Source organism: Argopecten irradians, chromosome 10 (genome assembly GCF_041381155.1).
Source record: "Argopecten irradians isolate NY chromosome 10, Ai_NY, whole genome shotgun sequence".
In the NCBI taxonomy this organism is placed as follows: Eukaryota; Metazoa; Mollusca; class Bivalvia; order Pectinida; family Pectinidae; genus Argopecten; species Argopecten irradians.
The window spans coordinates 22,861,223-22,881,919 of NC_091143.1; the positions used below are offsets into that span (position 1 = coordinate 22,861,223).

General features: G+C 35.5%; 1 protein-coding gene across 1 annotated transcript; it reads right to left on the reverse strand.

Moving 5' to 3' along the window:
- Window positions 1–2,456: 2,456 nt before the first annotated feature.
- LOC138333405 (uncharacterized) lies at window positions 2,457–15,839 on the reverse strand. Its single transcript, XM_069281760.1, has 11 exons — window positions 14,817–15,839; window positions 13,600–13,718; window positions 12,878–13,117; window positions 12,279–12,496; window positions 11,250–11,678; window positions 10,778–10,975; window positions 9,380–9,478; window positions 8,859–9,002; window positions 7,810–7,971; window positions 4,150–4,293; window positions 2,457–3,122 (listed from the first exon to the last, which is right to left on the reverse strand). The coding sequence occupies exons 1-11, from the start codon at window positions 15,128–15,130 to the stop codon at window positions 3,057–3,059; spliced, it is 2,133 nt and encodes a 710-aa protein (XP_069137861.1). The 5' UTR covers window positions 15,131–15,839; the 3' UTR covers window positions 2,457–3,056.
- Window positions 15,840–20,697: the final 4,858 nt, after the last annotated feature.

A 20,697-nucleotide genomic window follows, 5' to 3' on the forward strand; every position in this document is an offset into this window, starting at 1 on the left:
CATCCCCTGTGTCTGTATGCCTTTGACAGAGACCCCATCCCCCGTGTCTGTATGCCTTTGACAGAGACTCCATCCCCTGTGTATGTATGCCTTTGACAGAGACCTCCATCCCCTGTGTCTGTATGCCTTTGACAGAGACTCCATCCCCTGTGTCTGTATGCCTGTGACAGAGACTCATCCCCTGTGTCTGTATGCCTGTGACAGAGACTCCATCCCCTGTGTCTGTATGCCTTTGACAGAGACCCCATCTCCTGTGTCTGTATGCCTTTGACAGAGACCCCATCCCCTGTGTCTGTATGCCTGTGACAGAGACCCATCCCTGTGTCTGTATGCCTTTGACAGAGACTCCATCTCCTGTGTATGTATGCCTTGACAGAGACCCCATGTATGCCTTTGACATGCCTGTGTATGTATGCCTTTGAAAGACCCCATCCCCATGTCTGTATGCCTTTGACATGACACCCCATCTCCTGTGTATGTATGCCTTTGACAGAGACCCCACCCCCTATTCTTGTTTGTCTTTGACAGAGACGTCATCCCCTGTGTATGTATGCCTATGACAGTAACCCAATCTTCTGTGTCTGTATGCCTATTACAAAGACCCCATCTCCCGTGTCTGTATGTCTTTGACAGAGACCACTCCTGTTTCCTTTGACAGAACCCCATCTCCTGTGTATGTATGCCTTTGACAGAGACCCATCTCAAGTGTATGCATGCCTTTGACAGTGAGACCCATCTCCTGTGTCTGTATGCCTTTGACAGAGACCCCATCTCCTGTTTGTATGACAGAGACCCCATCCCCAATGTCTGTATGCCTTTTGACTTGACCATCTTTGTGTATGTATGCCTTTGACAGAGACCCCATCCTGTTTGTATGCCTGCTGATCCATCTTTTGTATGTATGACAGAACCCACTCTGCTGTTTCTATACATATGACAGAGACCCCATCCCCCATGTCTGTATGCCTTTGACATTGACCATCCCCTGTGTATGTATGCCTTTGACAGTGACCATCCCCTGTATATATATGCCTTTGACAGAGACCCCATCTTCTGTGTACTCCTTGCGTGAGAGTTATCGAGTCTATCCCATCTGGTGTTGTATGTGTCCATTGATTACTGTTTACATCAGGTAACCCTCGTAATGTATATATACCGTGCTGGGACATAATAAAAACTGGACCTGGAGTGTGGTGTTTCATACACGTCGATAATCAACAATTGTTTGTGGTATCATATGATAATGATTACACGTATAAATCCAAGGTGTGTTTTCATATTTACTTACAATTTGTATAATAATTGTTACCTGATATATTAATAGCAAAACTGAACCAATCTATACATTATCATTTAATACTATGTGTATATTGATATATAATTAATCCAATAATTAAAAATCATTGCAGAAAAAAAAAATCACGAAATCAGGACTTTGAATAATGAATACAAATTGGAGAGTCATTTAATTGCGGTTAATGAACTTAATGATGAATTTTGATTTTCAGACAATGTTTTGTATTAACTACGCCGGCTATTTATAGTTTTAAAATATATTTTCAAAATTTGTACAAAAAAAAAAAAAAAAAAAGTAGAAGAAGAAAAAACTTCTTAAAACAATTGAAACCAATACGTATTTAATATGTATAAAAGTTTTGTTCAAAATACCTCACATAATACAGTATATGACACCTCTAGCATCAAGGCTTACCGAAATCTTTCAATCACAGAATCGTGATAATACATGTAAAGAAACATGTCAGTATTGTGGAATAGGTTTAAATGCTCATTCCCCATATCATACGTGACAAATAGCGAAATTCATGATTAATACTTGTGTTTGTTTGTCAATAATTTTGGAATTTAATTCATTGCAATGCTTTAGAAGTTATCATTTTTATAACAGTGTAGACTGTTTATTTGTAAATTGTATTGATATTGGCAATTCATGTGCAACTATCTATTTATCTTAAATGACTTTGGGAAATTATAAAGTGAAAAATGACTTCAGCAATAAATGTGTTTAAAATCAAATTAAAGTTAGTTATCAGAGTAAATGTTTATTGTTGAATGTTATTTCCTTTATGTAATCTTCACATTTAGAGGAAACAAAGAGAATAATAATGATTACTTTTCAAAATTATTCTTTGTACAACATTTGACAACTTGTCTTCATAGTACTCAATTGGTGTTTTAATAATGAAATAGAGAAATTAATTTAGTGATGAATATGTAAAATAAAAAGCAAACCTTTTTGTAGTAACAAACATGTACACTTCTCCTGTTATTTGTCGTTATGCAAGTACCTACATGTGGTACTAAGAATTGAAAGTTCGTATTAGGTCCGTTAGTATTTCCTCTTTTAACCAAAATAGATAGTAGACTTTCGCAAGAGAATTTATACACATACAGTAATTTCTTTTACTGTTAATAAAACGACATCAATTACAACAAAATCAAGTATATAAGCAATTTATTTCGGTTGTTACAAAATAGAACGCACAGCGGTTTACATGATGACATTTCGAGATTTTCTACACAAAGGGAAACCAAAGATGTAAATTACAAAATGTACTCACATAGTCATTCCATTCTGATTTCACTAAGAGTCGTTAGAGAGTATAACAAGTACCACTCTTAGTATGTAGACGGGTATAGTTTAATTACTTCAGCGCGTACTAACATTTTTAGTTTGCTATTTGTTTTCTAAACATTCCATCAGATTATTTCTCTCATTTCATGTTTCACGGTTTTTGGTTTTGTGATATCATCCACATTTAGCAGTATGTAAGACTTGTTTCAAAGTATCCTGATATAGAACGGAATATGTTGTGTACTTGTTAGTCTTTCGTCTGTTAACTGTTTAGGATGCTAATTAGCACCAGTCCCCTTACACTACTTATTGAGTCGTTTGTGATAAGGTTACTGCAGAAGTCTGTCTTTGATACTGACGACTTATACGTTAACGTTTTCTTTCAGCCATATGCTGCAAAACAACGAAGGCGTCACATGACATAACAAAGGTCTAGATTCTTGAGTCTGAGGTTATTCTCTTTTCACACCTTTCCAAACTTTTCAAAGTTACTGACATCAGGAGTGGCCCTGGGCGACAGCAAGTCGTTCTAGGGATTACAATAATAATCAAATTAGTCTCATTAATGAAAAATTCCTATAAATATATCAAATTTATGGAATATGAACTTTTATATACATATTCAAATATCTAGTACAGTTCATTACTTTTAAATTTACATACTCTATACTTTTAAATTTACATACTCTATATATTAATTATATAGTGAAACTTTGAATTAACAAATGACGCGAGTGTTAATTTTATCTAAAATAAAGCTACATATAGGTATACTAAGAAGCCTTTCTTTAATATATGTAACCAAAGATGGATGTCTAACTGTAAATACATATAATATCTTATATCATAAGAAAAACGAGGGGTTTGAGCAAATAAAACTATTATCATTACTTTGAAATGATGTAGATATGGTTCTATCCGTCTGTGAACCCAATACTTATCCTATTATCGTCAGCCTGTAACTGGTCTAGATAACTCAATACTTACCCTATTATCGTCAGCCTGTAACTGGTCTAGATAACTCAATACTTACCCTATTATCGTCAGCCTGTAACTGGTCTATATAACTCAATACTTACCCTATTATCGTCAGCCTTAACTTGTCTAGATAACTCATACTTACCCTATTATCGTCAGCCTGTAACTGGTCTAGATAACTCAATACTTACCCTATTATCGTCAGCCTGTAACTGGTCTAGATAACTCAATAACTACTTACCCTATTATCGTCAGCCTGTAACTGGTCTAGATAACTCAATACTTACCCTATTATCGTCAGCCTGTAACTGGTCTAGATAACTCAATACTTACCCTATTATCGTCAGCCTGTAACTGGTCTAGATAACTCAATACTTTACCCTATTATCGTATGTATCGTCACGTCAGCCTGTAACTGGTCTAGATAACTCAATACTTACCCTATTATCGTCAGCCTGTAACTGGTCTAGATAACTCAATACTTACCCTATTATCGTCAGCCTGTAACTGGTCTAGATAACTCAATACTTACCCTATTATCGTCAGCCTGTAACTGGTCTAGATAACTCAATACTTACCCTATTATCGTCAGCCTGTAACTGGTCTAGATAATCTAATACCCGTGTTCTCTTCAACTGTCCCGCTTTCTCTCTGAATGACGTCACAGTGTGGTGACATTGACCCGTGACACATGCAGTGCTGTTGGGGTCACACTTCTGATACTGTGGATGATAAAACGGTAACATTAACGACTATTGTACACATGTTTGACATATTAACGACCACTTTACACGTGTCTGACATATTAACGACCATTGTACACGTGTTGGACATATTAACGATCATTGTACATGTGTTCGACATAATAACGACCATTGTGCACGTGTTTGACCATTGTTCATGTACACGTGTTTGACATATTAATGACCATTTTACACGTGTTTGACATATTAACGGCCATTGTACACGTGTTCGACATATTAACGACCATTATACACGTGTTTGATATATTAACGACCAATGTACACGTGTTTGACATATTATCGACCACATTACACGTGTTTGACATACTAACGACCATTGTGCACGTGTTTGACCATTGTTCATGTACACGTGTTTGATATATTGACGACCATTGTACACGTGTTTGACATATTAACGACCATTGTACACGTGTTTGACATATTAACGACCATTATACACGTGTTTGACATATTAACGACCATTGTACACGTGTTTGACATATTATCGACCATTGTACACGTGTTTGACATATTAACGACCATTGTACACTTGTTTGACATATTCACGACCAATGTACACACGTTTGACATATTCACGACCATTGTACACGTGTTTGACATATTAACGACCATTGTACACGTGTTTGACATATAACACCATTTACACGTGTTTGACATATTACGACCATTGTACACGTGTTTGACATATTAACGACCATTGTACACGTGTTTGACATATTAACGACCATTGTACACGTGTTTGACATATTAACGACCATTGTACACGTGTTTGACATATTAACGACCATTTACACGTGTTTGACATATTAACGACCATTGTACACGTGTTTGACATATTAACGACCATTATACACGTGTTTGACATATTAACGACCATTGTACACGTGTTTGACATATTAACGACCATTGTACACGTGTTTGACATATTAACGACCATTGTACACGTGTTTGACATATTAACGACCATTGTACACGTGTTTGACATATTAACAACCATTATACACGTGTTTGACATATTCAACGACCATTGTACACGTGTTTGACATATTAACGACCATTGTACACGTGTTTGACATATTAACAACCATTATACACGTGTTTGACATATCAACGACCATTATACACGTGTTTGACATATTAACGACCATTGTACACGTGTTTGACATATTAACGACCATTATACACGTGTTTGACATATCAACGACCATTGTACACGTGTTTGACATATTAACGACCATTGTACACGCGTTTGACATATTAACAACCATTATACACGTGTTTGACATATCAACGACCATTGTACACGTGTTTGACATATTAACGACCATTGTACACGTGTTTGACATATTAACGACCATTGTACACGCGTTTGACATATTAACAACCATTATACACGTGTTTGACATATTCAACGACCATTGTACACGTGTTTGACATATTAACGACCATTGTACACGCGTTTGACATATTAACAACCATTTACACGTGTTTGACATATCAACGACCATTATACACGTGTTTGACATATCAACGACCATTGTACACGTGTTTGACATATTAACGACCATTGTACACGCGTTTGACATATTAACAACCATTATACACGTGTTTTGACATACGTGTTTGAATATCAACGACCATTGTACACGTGTTTGACATATTAACGACCATTGTACACGCGTTTGACATATTAACAACCATTATACACGTGTTTGACATATCAACGACCATTGTACACGTGTTTGACATATTAACGACCATTGTACACGTGTTTGACATATTAACGACCATTGTACACGTGTTTGACATATTAACGACCATTGTACACGTGTTTGACATATTAACGACCATTGTACACGTGTTTGACATATTAACGACATGTACACGCGTTTGACATATTAACGACCTTTTCACGTTTGACATATTAACGACCATTGTACACGTGTTTGACATATTAACGACCATTGTACACGTGTTTGACATATTAACAACCATTATACACGTGTTTGACATACGACCATTGTACACGTGTTTGACATATTAACGACCATTGTACACGTGTTTGACATATTAACGACCATTGTACACGCGTTTGACATATTAACGACCATTTTTCACGTGATTGACATATTAACGACCATTGTACACGTGTTTGACATATTAACGACCATTATACACGTGTTTGACATATTAACAACCATTATACACGTGTTTGACATATCAACGACCATTGTACACGTGTTTGACATATTAACGACCATTGTACACGCGTTTGACATATTAACGCCCATTTTTCACGTGATTGACATATTAACGACCATTGTACACGTGTTTGACATATTAACGACCATTATACAGTGTGTTTGACATATTAACAACCATTATACACGTGTTTGACATATCAACGACCATTGTACACGTGTTTGACATATTAACGACCATTGTACACGCGTTTGACATATTAACGACCATTTTTCACGTGATTGACATATTAACGACCACTGTGCACGTGTTTGACCATTGTTCATGTACACGCGTTTGACATATTAACGACCATTGTACACGTGTTTGACATATTAACGACCATTGTACACGCGTTTGACATATTAACGACCATTTTTTCACGTGTTTGACATATTAACGACCATTGTACACGCGTTTGACATATTAACGACCATTGTGCACGTGTTTGACCATTGTTCATGTACACGCGTTTGACATATTAACGACCATTGTACACGTGTTTGACATATAAACGACCATTGTACACGCGTTTGACATATTAACGACCATTTTTCACGTGATTGACATATTAACGACCATTGTACACGCGTTTGACATATTAACGACCATTGTACACGTGTTTGACATATTAACGACCATTGTACACGCGTTTGACATATTAACGACCATTTTTCACGTGATTGACATATTAACGACCATTGTACACGTGTTTGACATATTAACGACCATTATACACGTGTTTGACATATTAACAACCATTATACACGTGTTTGACATATCAACGACCATTGTACACGTGTTTGACATATTAACGACCATTGTACACGTGTTTGACATATTAACGACCATTGTTCACGTGTTTGACATATTAACGACCATTGTACACGTGTTTGACATATTAATGACCATTGTACACGTGTTTTATACTTATTATGATATTATGCATTATATCACAATTCTAATCGTTATCTCTTATGCACATAAAAACATATTTAGATTTGTCACATATGGTGAAGTACATGTAACTACATTTTGTGTATTTGGTTTTTATTTGCATAGATATGATAAAATATAACGAACGTGTTTTTTCATAAAATATGGTATTAAAATGCTAAAGAAATAGCATTACACAATCACATTGATATTTGCGCAGGAAACTGTTCTTAAACGTTGTCACATAAAGACAATAAAACTCACAATAAATGTTCCGATTTGTGAATGTGTGTTTACCTGTTTGAATATGTCTGGACTAAGTCCGTCTTGTATCAGCTGTATAGCAGCCCTTTCCTTGTCCAACTCGATACAGGAAAACAGTAGTGAACTGTGGCGAGTTATGTCCCCATGGACCCGTAGACCCCGGATGAGGCACTGTATCCTCATCAGATCCTCATTCTGTAATAAACACGAAACAGTAAACAACATAATAGCAACAAAATAGCTAAGGATAAAAGTATCTAAACAATGTAGATGGCGTTGGTAGCTTGATAATGCTTAACGTCCTTTTCACAGATCACATTGAAGGACAGTCTATCCTGTATGCAATGTGGTACGTGTGGTGATGGCGCATATGTTTTGGGAGGCTACGGTATGTTCTTGAAGTGTCTTCTCAAAAGTAGGCGGAGACTCCCAAAAACGAAGACTGGTAGAGGAGTCTACTGGTACACTAAAAAGAAGTGATAACTGCTTCATAGATATTACCTTAGCATGACATACGTCAAATTGGGGTCTTGTGTCAAATTCTTATAATAATTTTATGGAAACAACTCAAAAAGGCAATTTAAAATTATCTGCTGGAAAATTTGGTCTCAAAAATAAAAGATAATAATATATTCTTTTAAACACTGAGTACTGAGTGAGCTTAAATAGTCATTTTTATGTGTTGTAGAATTAGCATTAAGACCAGAATTCTTATTATACTATTGCAGCTTTTTGTTGGCAATTACTTTTGGCATTTTGTCAGATCAACAATTATGGAAGCAACATTTAGCAGTCATGTAACTCTATTATCCAGTGTAGCTCTCGACATTTGCTTTAAAGGTCAATGACTTGTATAGACAAACTTTGGATCCTTTCAATAATGAGACCAATTAACAGATACTTTATTTAGAAGTCAAAGTGATTTGAAGAGAGGGATGACGATAATTCCTTTATCGGTTAATTTTCATCAACTGATCTCATGGTTATCATGGAACGGCTAATATAAAACGCAGTTACCTGATGAGAATGAGAGTTATCTCTCTTAGATAGACTTTCTGTATTTATTGGATAGCGTCTTTTACCTGTATCGCTGTCGTCATGGCCTCACTGAACTCTGTCTGACTGAGGAACACCTCCATCGCCATCTCCTGAACTTCCTTTTTCTGGATGGTAAAGGTTCGCTTCCCACACACCTCCACATTATAATCGTGTGGCGTCAATCCTTGCTGTAAGTTGATCATGGTTACGAAGTTGTTTAATATTTTGATAATTCGTCCACTTTTGTTTTCATTTCAATTTAATATCGAACAGCAGAATCTCGGAAAAGTAAATGACAGTCAAATAAGAAACATTTGAAATACTCTTATTTAAGATATATATAATTTTCCGAAAGCATCGTTAAAATGTAGCTGCTGTAAAATAACTTTACCTCGACTCTCTATGATATGCTATTTATAGCGATAGTGGCTTAAAGAATTCGTTAAGAAATAGAAATATTGCATCGTGGATCTCATTTTATTTTTCAGGAAGCTTAATGACAAAATATTACATTTTGTAGGTTTAGGACATGAAGTAAAAACCTCCTTTTTCACGGAGGACTTACCACATCCCTGATGCGCATGTCCCCTAGCTTAGTAATAACGGACAGGAGTGGGTCTCCTTCCATAAACAATTGTGCGTAGTGGAGAGGGGTCCTCCCAGACTGTTAAACACAGGTAATACTTAAATGTCATCATAAGTGACGACGTAATTCACTTAGCAAATAATATCCGATATTGTTTTCCAATCTGATGTCAAAAGTCTCAGTTGGCCCTAATATGATCTTTAACCTATAACGTTAAAGTCAACATTAAAGTATGATTTTAATACAAATATGAACATAAAATTTAAAAATTCTCTTAGTGGCAAAAATTATTCTTAAATTTCTTATATATCATCTTTGTCAAAGCACAAGTTTGTTCTGTTCCTAAAAGTACACAGATGATCTTGAAATTGAATTACGAACATGTCTTACTAACAAGCAATTCATTTTTTGGTATTTTGATGTCAAAAGTCTCAGTTAGCCAGAATATGATATTGTTTAATTTATAACGTTAAAGTCAACATCAAAGTATGATTTTAATACAAATATTAACATAAAATTTAAAAATTCTCTTAATGGCAACAATTATTCTTAAATTTCTTATAAATCATCTTTGTCAAAACACAAATTTGTTCTGTTCCTAATAGTACACAGATGATCTTAAAATTGAATTACGAACATGTCTTACTTATAAGCAATTCATTTTTTTGGTATTTTTATACCTATTCTTAACAATTGGCATGGCATGTTAAAGAGATGTATTCACAAAAACATAGAAATTATTTGATGTTAGAAAATGTTATCAAAGGTTGCACGTAAAAACATCGAGTTATTTTCAACAATAAAGTCGTAACAATACCTTATTAAAGTGAACAGTCGGGCAAGGGTGGCTAAAGTCGGTTAAAATGGTGTGAATGTATAATTTCTTATGAAATGGCAAAATAAAATCTCTCGTCAAAATCTGTCTGCGTACGAAGAAATTAATTTAAAGTATGGGAATTCTAAAACGTCCTCCCGTCTCACTATGTCCGTGGTTACATTTCCACACAGCCTCGCTTTCAATGTTTTCAACTTTTCTTTACTTTAATGGTCAGAACTGGGAAACTAAGCAGAACTTGACCGTTGTATTAATATATGAGAACTTTTGGAAGGCCAATGAACGCATTTAGACTGGTTTTCTTTGCCCGACTATTCACTTTAATAATGTCTTAACGAGATAATGACATAATTCTGATTGTTTAGTAGTATGCCAATGATTTCTAGCTTCACAGAAAACCACAGTTTTTTTTACATTGTTATGTCTTTCGTTGCTATGCGATTACTTTTACAGATGAGTTTATAAAACTTTCTTGGCATCATTAGGACTTGTTTCACCACATTCACCTTTAACATATTTGTTTTTTGATACTAGATACGTACATTGTCCTGTGTATTGAGGAGCTGTGGGTAGTTATTAGCCAGGTAGCTGATGATGTTCCCCTTCTTGTTAAATATGGCGATATGTAGTACTGTCCTCCCACAGCGGTCTACTGCGGAGAAGTATTTTCTTCCTAAAAGATGCCGTAACTCCCCCAAATTTCCAGCCTCCGTTATTCTAAACATCTTTCTAATATGTTCCTGTAATTATTTTATCAGTAAACAAAAATGACAAGGATATACTTCTAACTTTTTCTGTTCCTTTAAAATAGAAAAGTTCCAACATATTGATATGATATAAATATACATTTTGTTTAGTTTTTCAACATACTTATTGCCGAAGAACTGTGATTTTTGTGTCGATATCTGTGATTTGACCTGCTATTAATGACCTTCAGTCTGTTATTTATACACAAGATTGTCAATATACACTGTAAATATGCATTCTTATGTGTCCGGGAATTTATATTCTGACCTTGACCGCTTCAGTCTTCCTCAGGAGCCTGCCCATCGCAGATGACCGTGCCCAAGCAATGTCCACAATAGAGTTGGATGTGTCCTTGTCTCTAACATCCAGGAGGTGGTCGTATCCGTGACGTAAGAGCTCTTCCACCCCCTCCATATTACATTCCTTTACCATTTCCACGACGCAAGTGTCTATAAGTCTACAATAATGGGGTTTATCAATGGATTCTGCGTAGTCACGTGCTGTGCGACCATGTTTGTCACGTGATGCAATATTAGCGCCATATTTGAAAAGACTTATAATGAAGTTTTCCGAGAAATCACGTGCTATAGCCTCATACACAATTGTCTGTCCTTCTGAATTACGTGCTGATAAATCCGAGGCTTCCAACACCCTGTGTATTATAGGATCGGTAGGCTTCATAATGTCACCCAACACCTAAAACAGACAATAAGGATGTAAACAATACACAAATAAAGAAAATCGTCATTACGAAGGAGATACGTTTGCAAACAATGAAAACACAGGAATGGAAGATGTAATAAAAGATGAAATTTTGTAATTCACTGAAAAATACTAAGGGAATAACACCAGACATTTCGGCAAAGAGAGCGTCTTTTACAGAGACACTCGATATGTATATCAAGGTAAAACATTAATTAATAATAATTAATTTCAATAACTGAAAATGGAAATCATAATCGTACAAAGATATTTTTGAAAATCTGTCTTTAATTTGCAAATCTGTGTTGTGATAATTTAGACCGACTTTAATATATATATATAATCTGTGAAAATGAGTTACCTCTTTATCTAATTGTGTGTATGAGAACGATAGGGCTTTGATATCTTTGTCGAGTGATGAAGTAAGACAACTATGAAATATAAGGCCAGGCCCCGATTTCTCGAAACAAACCTTAGTCAAAAACTGACTTAAGTCATAAATTTTCATATAAGCTACATAAGGAGAAAAAAAACTTAAGTTTTGACTTAAGTCTACTATTTGTTTCGAGAAATCGGGGCTAGGTGTTACAATACCTGGAAGAATAAAGGTTTACATGGTTCGACATCTGGGTTGTATGAAAACACTACTGATGTGTCAACTCCCATCTCAAGTAGAGATCTAATGTTTTCGTCCATATCACCCTCCAACATGGCCGCCAGAATCGGAAGTGGAAATTCTGGGTAATCCGGATACCGGTACTGGTAACTGTGGTCAGTAACGTTAACATCGATACTGCCCATGGCATTTGGAACTGAAACAAAATTGGATCACTATTAACGATCAAATAATAATTTCTTTGTTTTAAAACCCCAGTAATTAATATAAGATTTAAAACATCCCAGTTTTTCTATAGTTACATAAGTATTTTTTCAAATTATTGTAATGACAATGCAAGTTATGATATTTTTCACAATCACAATTTGTTAAGGATTTCCCCTTTAAATTAATACATTCGGCGTTATAATATTTTTGTTAAATAAATGATTACGTGAAAAACGACTGCTGAAATGAAGCATTTGCTCAAGTGAAGGGCGAGGAGCATCACGATTAAAACATTTAAAGGCCTCATCAGCTTTTAACAGCATGAACTATTCCAATATTTGACCGTTACCACATGGAGATATTGTAATACCTTCTTTAAGAAAGGATTGGAGGGCAAGTTCCTTGCCCGTTAACAAGGCCAAAGCAAACTCATTAGTATTTTCATATTTTTCAAACAATTCCACAAGGTAGTGATCCTGAATCTGTTTGGCGATTGTTTTTAGACAAATGAGTTTTCCATTTTTCACAACACTTGCTCGACAGAGATATGTTAGAAGCTTCTTCACAATGTTCCTGTCAGGTCTCGCCTCCGTCATGGCCCGGTATAAACCTGTAATATCAAGATGGCAATAACAAGTGAATGACGTAAGAATACGCTAAATAAGATCGGCGAGTTGTTTACTGTCAGCGGGTCATTATTTCGTGGTTTCCTTTATAGGGCATATTCGCTATTATTCTTACTAAGTTACATTAATTTATTTCTGAAACTGGTGGTTATACTTCGCGGGTTTCAGTAAAACTATAGCTAAAATAAGCCTCCTAGCCAAATTTGGCCGCTTTACGGTACATTGTATTATCATTTTCGTTAAACTAACAATTTGATCATGAGGAGGGAATATTAGCGCAGAATATACTGGAGTGGTAATGTGCTCCAACAGGTAAGTTTGTTGATATGACGAATCAATGAAGTAAGCAGTGATTATTTCACCCTGGTATTGAGTTTTGTGTCATTGATTGTATATTTGAAATAAATATTAATATCCTCTTTAGTGTTGTATTCACATCTTTTTTAATGGTAGATATAAAGTGTACCTGGAGAGAATTTATCGAACCAATGAAGCGTTTCCCGCCATCCGTCAGGTTTGGTCTGTAGAAGAACCTCCCGGGGTGTCATACCTTCTCTGTTCTTAATCAATGGATCGGCGCCGCATCTGTCACATGACAAAAACTAGTAACTTATGATTATGAACCAAATATCTTTAGTTTCGTTTAAGGAGAATATAAACAGAGCACGTAACAAATTTACAGGTGATGGAGAACTATGTGTTATATGTGTACCAAAGAACTTAGTATAATACGTTTACTATAATTGGATTATTGAGAGTTATAACAAATGAATTAGTATAATCGGATCTACTTGTACATTGAAAGGTCAAGAAGGTAACACCGAAAATAAACTAACCAGAGGATAATCTTTCAACCTGATCAGAAAAGGGCCACTTATAGTGCTCTTTACAAATATTATACAACACACAAAATTTACAGTTCTATAAACAGTAATGTGTTCAGAGCCTGCAAGGTTCTCCTGGCGGAGGAATACAGCAGTACCCACTACCAAGAAAACAAGTAACGATCTAAGGTCAGCATGAAAGAAAACGTAGGTATCGAGCATCCCCCATAGTTTTACTATGAGATAGTCCAGAGGTGTAGAGATCGTAAGTGATCGGAACCCCTGGAGTATCGAGGATGAGCATCCCCATACTTTCTTCTTTTCGACACAAACGAATCGCATCATACCGTACCATACCGCGCAATATCTTCTATTTCGTCAAATGGATATTGTGTCACTGAACTGGTCGAGGAAATATGCCATCATTACCTCCTATCCTGTAAATGTAGGGTTATTTATTGTTTCTACCCTAAATATATAGGGTTATTTATTGTGTCTAAATTGTTATTTATTGTGTCTATCCTAAATATAAAGGGTTATTTATTGTATTTAACCTAAATATAGAGGGTTATTTATTGTTTCTACCCTAAATATAGAGGATTATTTATTGTTTCTACCCTAAATATATAGGGTTATCTATTTTTTCTATCCGAAATATATAGGGTTATTTATTGTTTATTCCCTAAAAATATAGAGGGTTATTATTGTTCCTACCCTAAATATAGAGGGTTATTATTGTTCCTACCCTAAATATATGGGGTTATATACATGTTTTGTTTATACCTTAAATATATGGGGTTATGTATTGTTTCTGCCCTTAATATATAGGGTTATTTATTGTTTCATTTATATTACGAACCTAATCACTGCCACCACAGCCCGATATGAATGAGGTTTGCACATGATCCTGTGGAGGAATGCGTTCCCTTCATTGTCCAGAATGTCCAGTTCTATACCCTTGCTGGCCATGATGTAGATGACGGAGACGCCATGAGGGGACCGAAAGTGTTCTATATAGTCGGCCAAGAGGTGTAGATATGTCTCCCCCGTGTCTTCATCACGTAAGTTGACATTCTTACCACTTTGTACGTGTCTGATGCATTCTGACGTGATCTGTGACAGACATTCATCCGCCAGAATCTTGTATATCCTGGTATCACGGAGTCGCACCATACCGAATGCCTATGGTATAATTTCGTTCACGATTACCTCAAATGTAATCCATTCATTAATTACACAACAGATGGAAAATCAAGTAAAATTGGCTCTTAGTTTAACAGTGACCTCAGTCATTTTATCTGCAGAGCTTACAATAAAGGTACCAAGGGGACACGATTTATCAGTCCGATCTAAGTCCGGGATCACTTTCACTGATATCGCACCACATTTACACGGACCGATAACATGTATCCACATAGGATCAAGACGATATCAGAAAGGCCCACCTCACAAATCTCGCTTAATTAGTCCTTCAATATCAACGGACACACGCGTTCCAGGTAAAATGCACGTACAACAGAACTTTGAATGTCAATCGGTAACACACTACAATGCTACTCCGTCCGGTGCTCCGATTCTCCGTTTAAGATCAGAATACAAAAAAAGCATTAATATTATACTCCTTATTCGTTGTTGTGTTACCCCGTTTCCTCACCATTACGCCTGCTGACATGTGCACTTTCTCCATACAGAAGTCTTATAATTTCTCTTGTTACCAATGACAAATGACATCACAACAAAAGTGTCTCTTCGGTAGTAGAGGTAACGCGTCAGTCGAGGTGAAAATGAGCCAAGACACACATTTTAAGTGGAATGTACGACCAGGTAATTTTCTCTTGTAAATACCCGTAATAAGGACGTTTAAACCATACCTGGTATCGAGCTAATGATATAATGAGAGGGTTGTATGATCCTCACTCATTGTAACGAGACCAGATTAGTAATACACACAAGTTAAATAGGTCCTATTTTACCTACTCGTAGTTTTAATCCTCCGCCATGGTGTATACACTTAAATCTACGTAATTGAAAGGAAAGTTAATTAAACATATTCCTCATTGTAGTAGTTTAAAATCTCACTCGTTATTTTTATTACATTTTTTCCCTCCGTGTATTATACTATAAAGGATTAAGACGAAATGATTTAACATTCTCTTTCGTTTGTCAGTATACATGTTGATAAAATGTAATCAGAATTAGTATGCACTTGAAATCTGATACAGGTACATAAGGTAATACATGTCCAAAATACATATAAAAAGTGCTAGGAATGTGCAGACCTAATTGTATAAGAAAGACAGGGTATTATTGTTAGTAACATATTTGATACGTGACATAGGAACATAGGAATGTAAGATTGTCTAAGGTGAAGGGCTAAATTCATAAATGGAAAAGTTCCACTCACATCGTGTTGAAATCCTTGACTTGTGAACTTATAAGTACATGATGATTGTATCATATTGTATAATTACGCTCAATTATCTGCCAATTGCACCAAACCACACGATGATATTGCTAATCTAATTGACAGACATTTCAATTTATCTGATCATGATTTAATGTTAATTGTTCAACAAAAACGCGATAGATTCAAATTCCCTGTATCATTCATGAAGGTTTTGTTACTTTATTCGTTTTTCTTCTTTGTGATATTTTGACACACATGACAATGACGTTCATTGTAACACCTGATTTAATGATAGGTGAACTCGACGACAAATGCATGTAAATTGGTTATATTGACAATATTCAAACGTCCTGGTAATACAAGACGTCGATTAAGTAAGAAAGTATTATTTTCCAATAAACCTACGTTCATCAGTTATAACAGGCTTAGTAACAAGGATAGTTAGGACCATATGAGGAGGGCAGTAAGGAAAACTGTCCGATTGTAGACACAATGTCTAGATAGTGATCAGTTATACAATCAATCACAAGCCTTGTGCAATGAGGACAAAGCATCCTTATTTTCCTGGCATAAACACAAACGAAAATCGTTCATGGAGCCTTTTAGATACCTTTTTGTTATAAAGTGAAGGTAGCAAGGAACAACTATTATGAAATAGATATATTTTCCTTTTCTGTGTCCGTATGTGGTAGGCCAATGAACATTATCGGCATGGGAATTTCCCCCATTATCTTCACGAATGTGTTTACGCGCGAAGATATCAACAAATGCAGATGTGAATAATTCTATTATACGTCGATACACAGCGAGAAAATTACTACACCGCGAAAAGTTTGGAGGCTTACTAGGCGAAAATACCCACCCAAGAAAATATCGACAATTACAGTAATTTATCGGATACTTCGTTTTGGTTATAGTCAATCACAGTACCGAGAGAGGGGTGGTAAAATGTTGACGAGGAAGAATATCAAAATTGGACATATACAGATTCAGATTGCTGAAATTTAAACACGGGTGTAAACTAATGGCGTTAAAACACAAGGCTGCAACATTTACAGGTGCACAACGTAAAATAGAATAAAGAGAATAAATAACAAGAAAGCTTTTGCAAGGGACGTGGTCATCAGAAAACATTACATCTTATGCATAGTAAGAAGCTCTTTTTATCCACGCACACTTCTGTGCAACGCAACTTTAACATGATGCAGTCTCTAGATTATCGATCTGCGAGTTTTTCAACTTCCTGGGTTGATTACCTCCTCGGTCGGTCTATTTTCTCTGTACCTAGGAGGTATTACATGGGTATAAAAAGCCAATCAACCATGTACTTTCGATCCCACACGATATCATGAGAATACAGAAGATAAGGGGTTGCTGACCCGTGATGTCGTATTAAACCCGGACAAAAACAAACAAACAACAATAAAGTTACTATACGGTAGTTCTGTAATTCGGTCTTTGCCCTGCGATTATTCGTATTGATGATGAAGGAGGTGTCAAGTTTATACTAAATTCTTTGGTTTAAGTATTTATGTCATTAGCGTTATTCTTATACGGCAAATATTATTATAATGGTGTAGTCCATCACCATATCAAATAGTATGCGGGGTTTGGACGTTTTCATCACTACTGTATGACAATATTACTTCCTTTTATTTTAGGTTCGTTTCCAATGTTACTTTTACATTCGTTCATCATTAATTCATCCCAATCAATGGTCGCTTTTTCAGTTTCCTCTGTATCAATAACTGAAGCATGCCATCTTCGATGAGGTCCATTTCCCATAGACGTTCAAGTTTTGTGACGATAAGTATGCCATTTCCTGTAAATGCATCACAATGTGTGTCACTTAGAAACATTATAGATTGGTTTCCGCGTATTTGCACTTCATTTTTAATCTCAACAAACTTAATTCATTGATATTTTTGTATTGTTTCGTTGTTTAAGTGAATTAATCAGATATAATGAATAAGTTATTCTCATTTTCAGAATGTTTTCATCAAAAACATAATAATATAATGATAAAGTCTTATTAGACTCGTCTAACTTTTAGTCAAGTATACATAAAAATGCTCAGTATATACAATTAAATATAATGAATACAGAATAATGATATCAATAATGAATGATTAATACTTCCATCAACCAACCGATCTAGGACAATACAGAAATATGGTGAAAGGAACGAAAATTGAGCGCAAATACACGAGAAGCCATCATAAACATGCTTCAAAGCTGACCAGTAAGTCATAAATACCTCCATACGTGTATTGTCTTGACTTGTGAAATAACCTGTGCATTATCGGATATTTTTCTACATAACCTGACATAATCAGGACAAGGAAGACAAGCCTGACTCATACCTAGCACTGTTTATATGTGTGTTCATGTTCACACCAATTACGACCATCATGTAACAATAATACACTACAACACTGTGATGTCATCATTTATTGTGTGTTACATCATAGTGTACAGGTAAATGTGTGATATGGTAGCTTACGACACTCATCTACCGAAACGAGCGTAAACATATTCATATTATAGGGGCAATATCACGGAGCTGTCTGTTTATGTTGATATGATTTCCCATTCTTTTTGCACGTATGATATGCGAGATATGAAACATACATAGTTTGAAATTAATTTGCCAAGAGAAAATATAAATGAAAAAAAATGTAGATGTGTACGAAAAAGTAAAATGTCTCATCTTCCAAATCTACCTTCAGACTGTTTTTATGATATTTTTTATCATTTCAATGTGAAATTAAACATCATATCACCAAACTGCTATATAAAAAATAACATCATATCACCAAAACTCTATATATAGGTGTTGGATCTGACAGCGGGAAGTCCGTTGACCCTGATAACACACTGTACGTACACACCTATCCTGCCGAGGTAATTAACTTACCTGGCCTATTTTATGATACACCTGTCCAAAATTAGATTGGTCAGAGAAAAAGACCGGGCCAAGTGACACTTTTTATGTTTTCTGCCAATCAAAGTCCAGTCTCATTACGGCCGATCACGACCATTATATTAGTCAGCACTTAGGCTTTGTTTTATACAACGCTGCTTTGTCTTCTTCATAAACACAAAGTCCGTGTCGTTTGTCTGTTTGCTCTATATTCAAAGTAACCATTAGGCATAGCTGATTGTTTTTCACAAACACCAAGAACATTAGATAGTCCGTAGAAAAAATGTCGGGTCTAACATAGCTAAGCATACCTAATTGTATAAGTAAATATAACCAACGATAGTGAATGTCCATTATTGCTAACTTTCGAACATAACACCATTACAAGTTCGGTTGAATAACCAATAATGTGTCCCGCTTTAGCAATTGGCCTTCAAGTGTGTGTATGTGTCTATTTTTTTAAATTTATACACATGCGATGGTCACATCAAAACAACATTTAGCAATTTATGATCGCTTACATCTACGTTTGTGGCATTTTAAAAAAGAATTGCGAACGACTCTGATAGTAAGGTCAACCAGATATGCATTTATTTCTGACGTTGTTTTACAAAAACAATATTATTATACTTATGATAATGAAAACATACAGAAAGTATAAATTCGTCTTCATTGTTGTAATCGGAGTTGGCATTGGTAGCCATTTGTTACATAACATATAAAGGCTATCAGGAACGTGAGCTAATGACGGAGAGCGGCCATTAAAACATCAAAGTGTGTGACGTCAACAACTAGGAACAAGTATACACGCTCGGAGTGATGACGTAGTTCACAGCTTCAAGGTCACGATTACTTCTAATCCACACAGCATATAAAACTTCCCAATGACCCTAAGTTATAATCAAATGTAAAATGTTTTAAATACGTTTTATCTTATAATGTTTTACAGGATGTACATGTATTTTGATAAGATTAGTTCATTAGCCTTCATATTACATTTGTAAAAGAATAATACAACGTTTCAAATCATTCATAAGTGTTTGTTACTTACGGTAAATATTGCAGGGATATGAAGTTGATATTTTCTTTAAGATCAGACTCTCGGGAGAAATAGATCGTCACTATCCAAGTTGTTTTGTCACGGTATGTCGTGGCATAAATGTCTTCTAGAGGTGTCAATGAAATTAAAAACAAAAAGATTACACAACATGCAAGGTTAAGGAAACCTTAAACGTCATATCTTTTGGTTTGATCTCCGTTTGATTTGTTCAACACGACTACAACGTCTAAAATTAATATTATCAATGCAAAAACTTTTGACAATTAACCCCATGTACAGTGCACTTCGCCCTCAAACATTATCTAATAACGTGAATGTCACCTGGCATATTCCATTAGTGTCATTCATTG

Bases quoted from the DNA above. Each gene is read 5' to 3' on its own strand.
- LOC138333405 (XM_069281760.1), bottom strand. From the start codon at position 15,130: ATGGTGCGACTCCGTGATACCAGGATATACAAGATTCTGGCGGATGAA. The intron at 13,719-14,816 runs GTTCGTAATATA...GTCATGTGACAG, and splicing joins GCTGTGGTGGCAGTGATTAG to ATGCGGCGCCGATCCATTGA. The intron at 7,972-8,858 runs GTAAAAGACGCT...TGTTTATTACAG, and splicing joins CCATGACGACAGCGATACAG to AATGAGGATCTGATGAGGAT.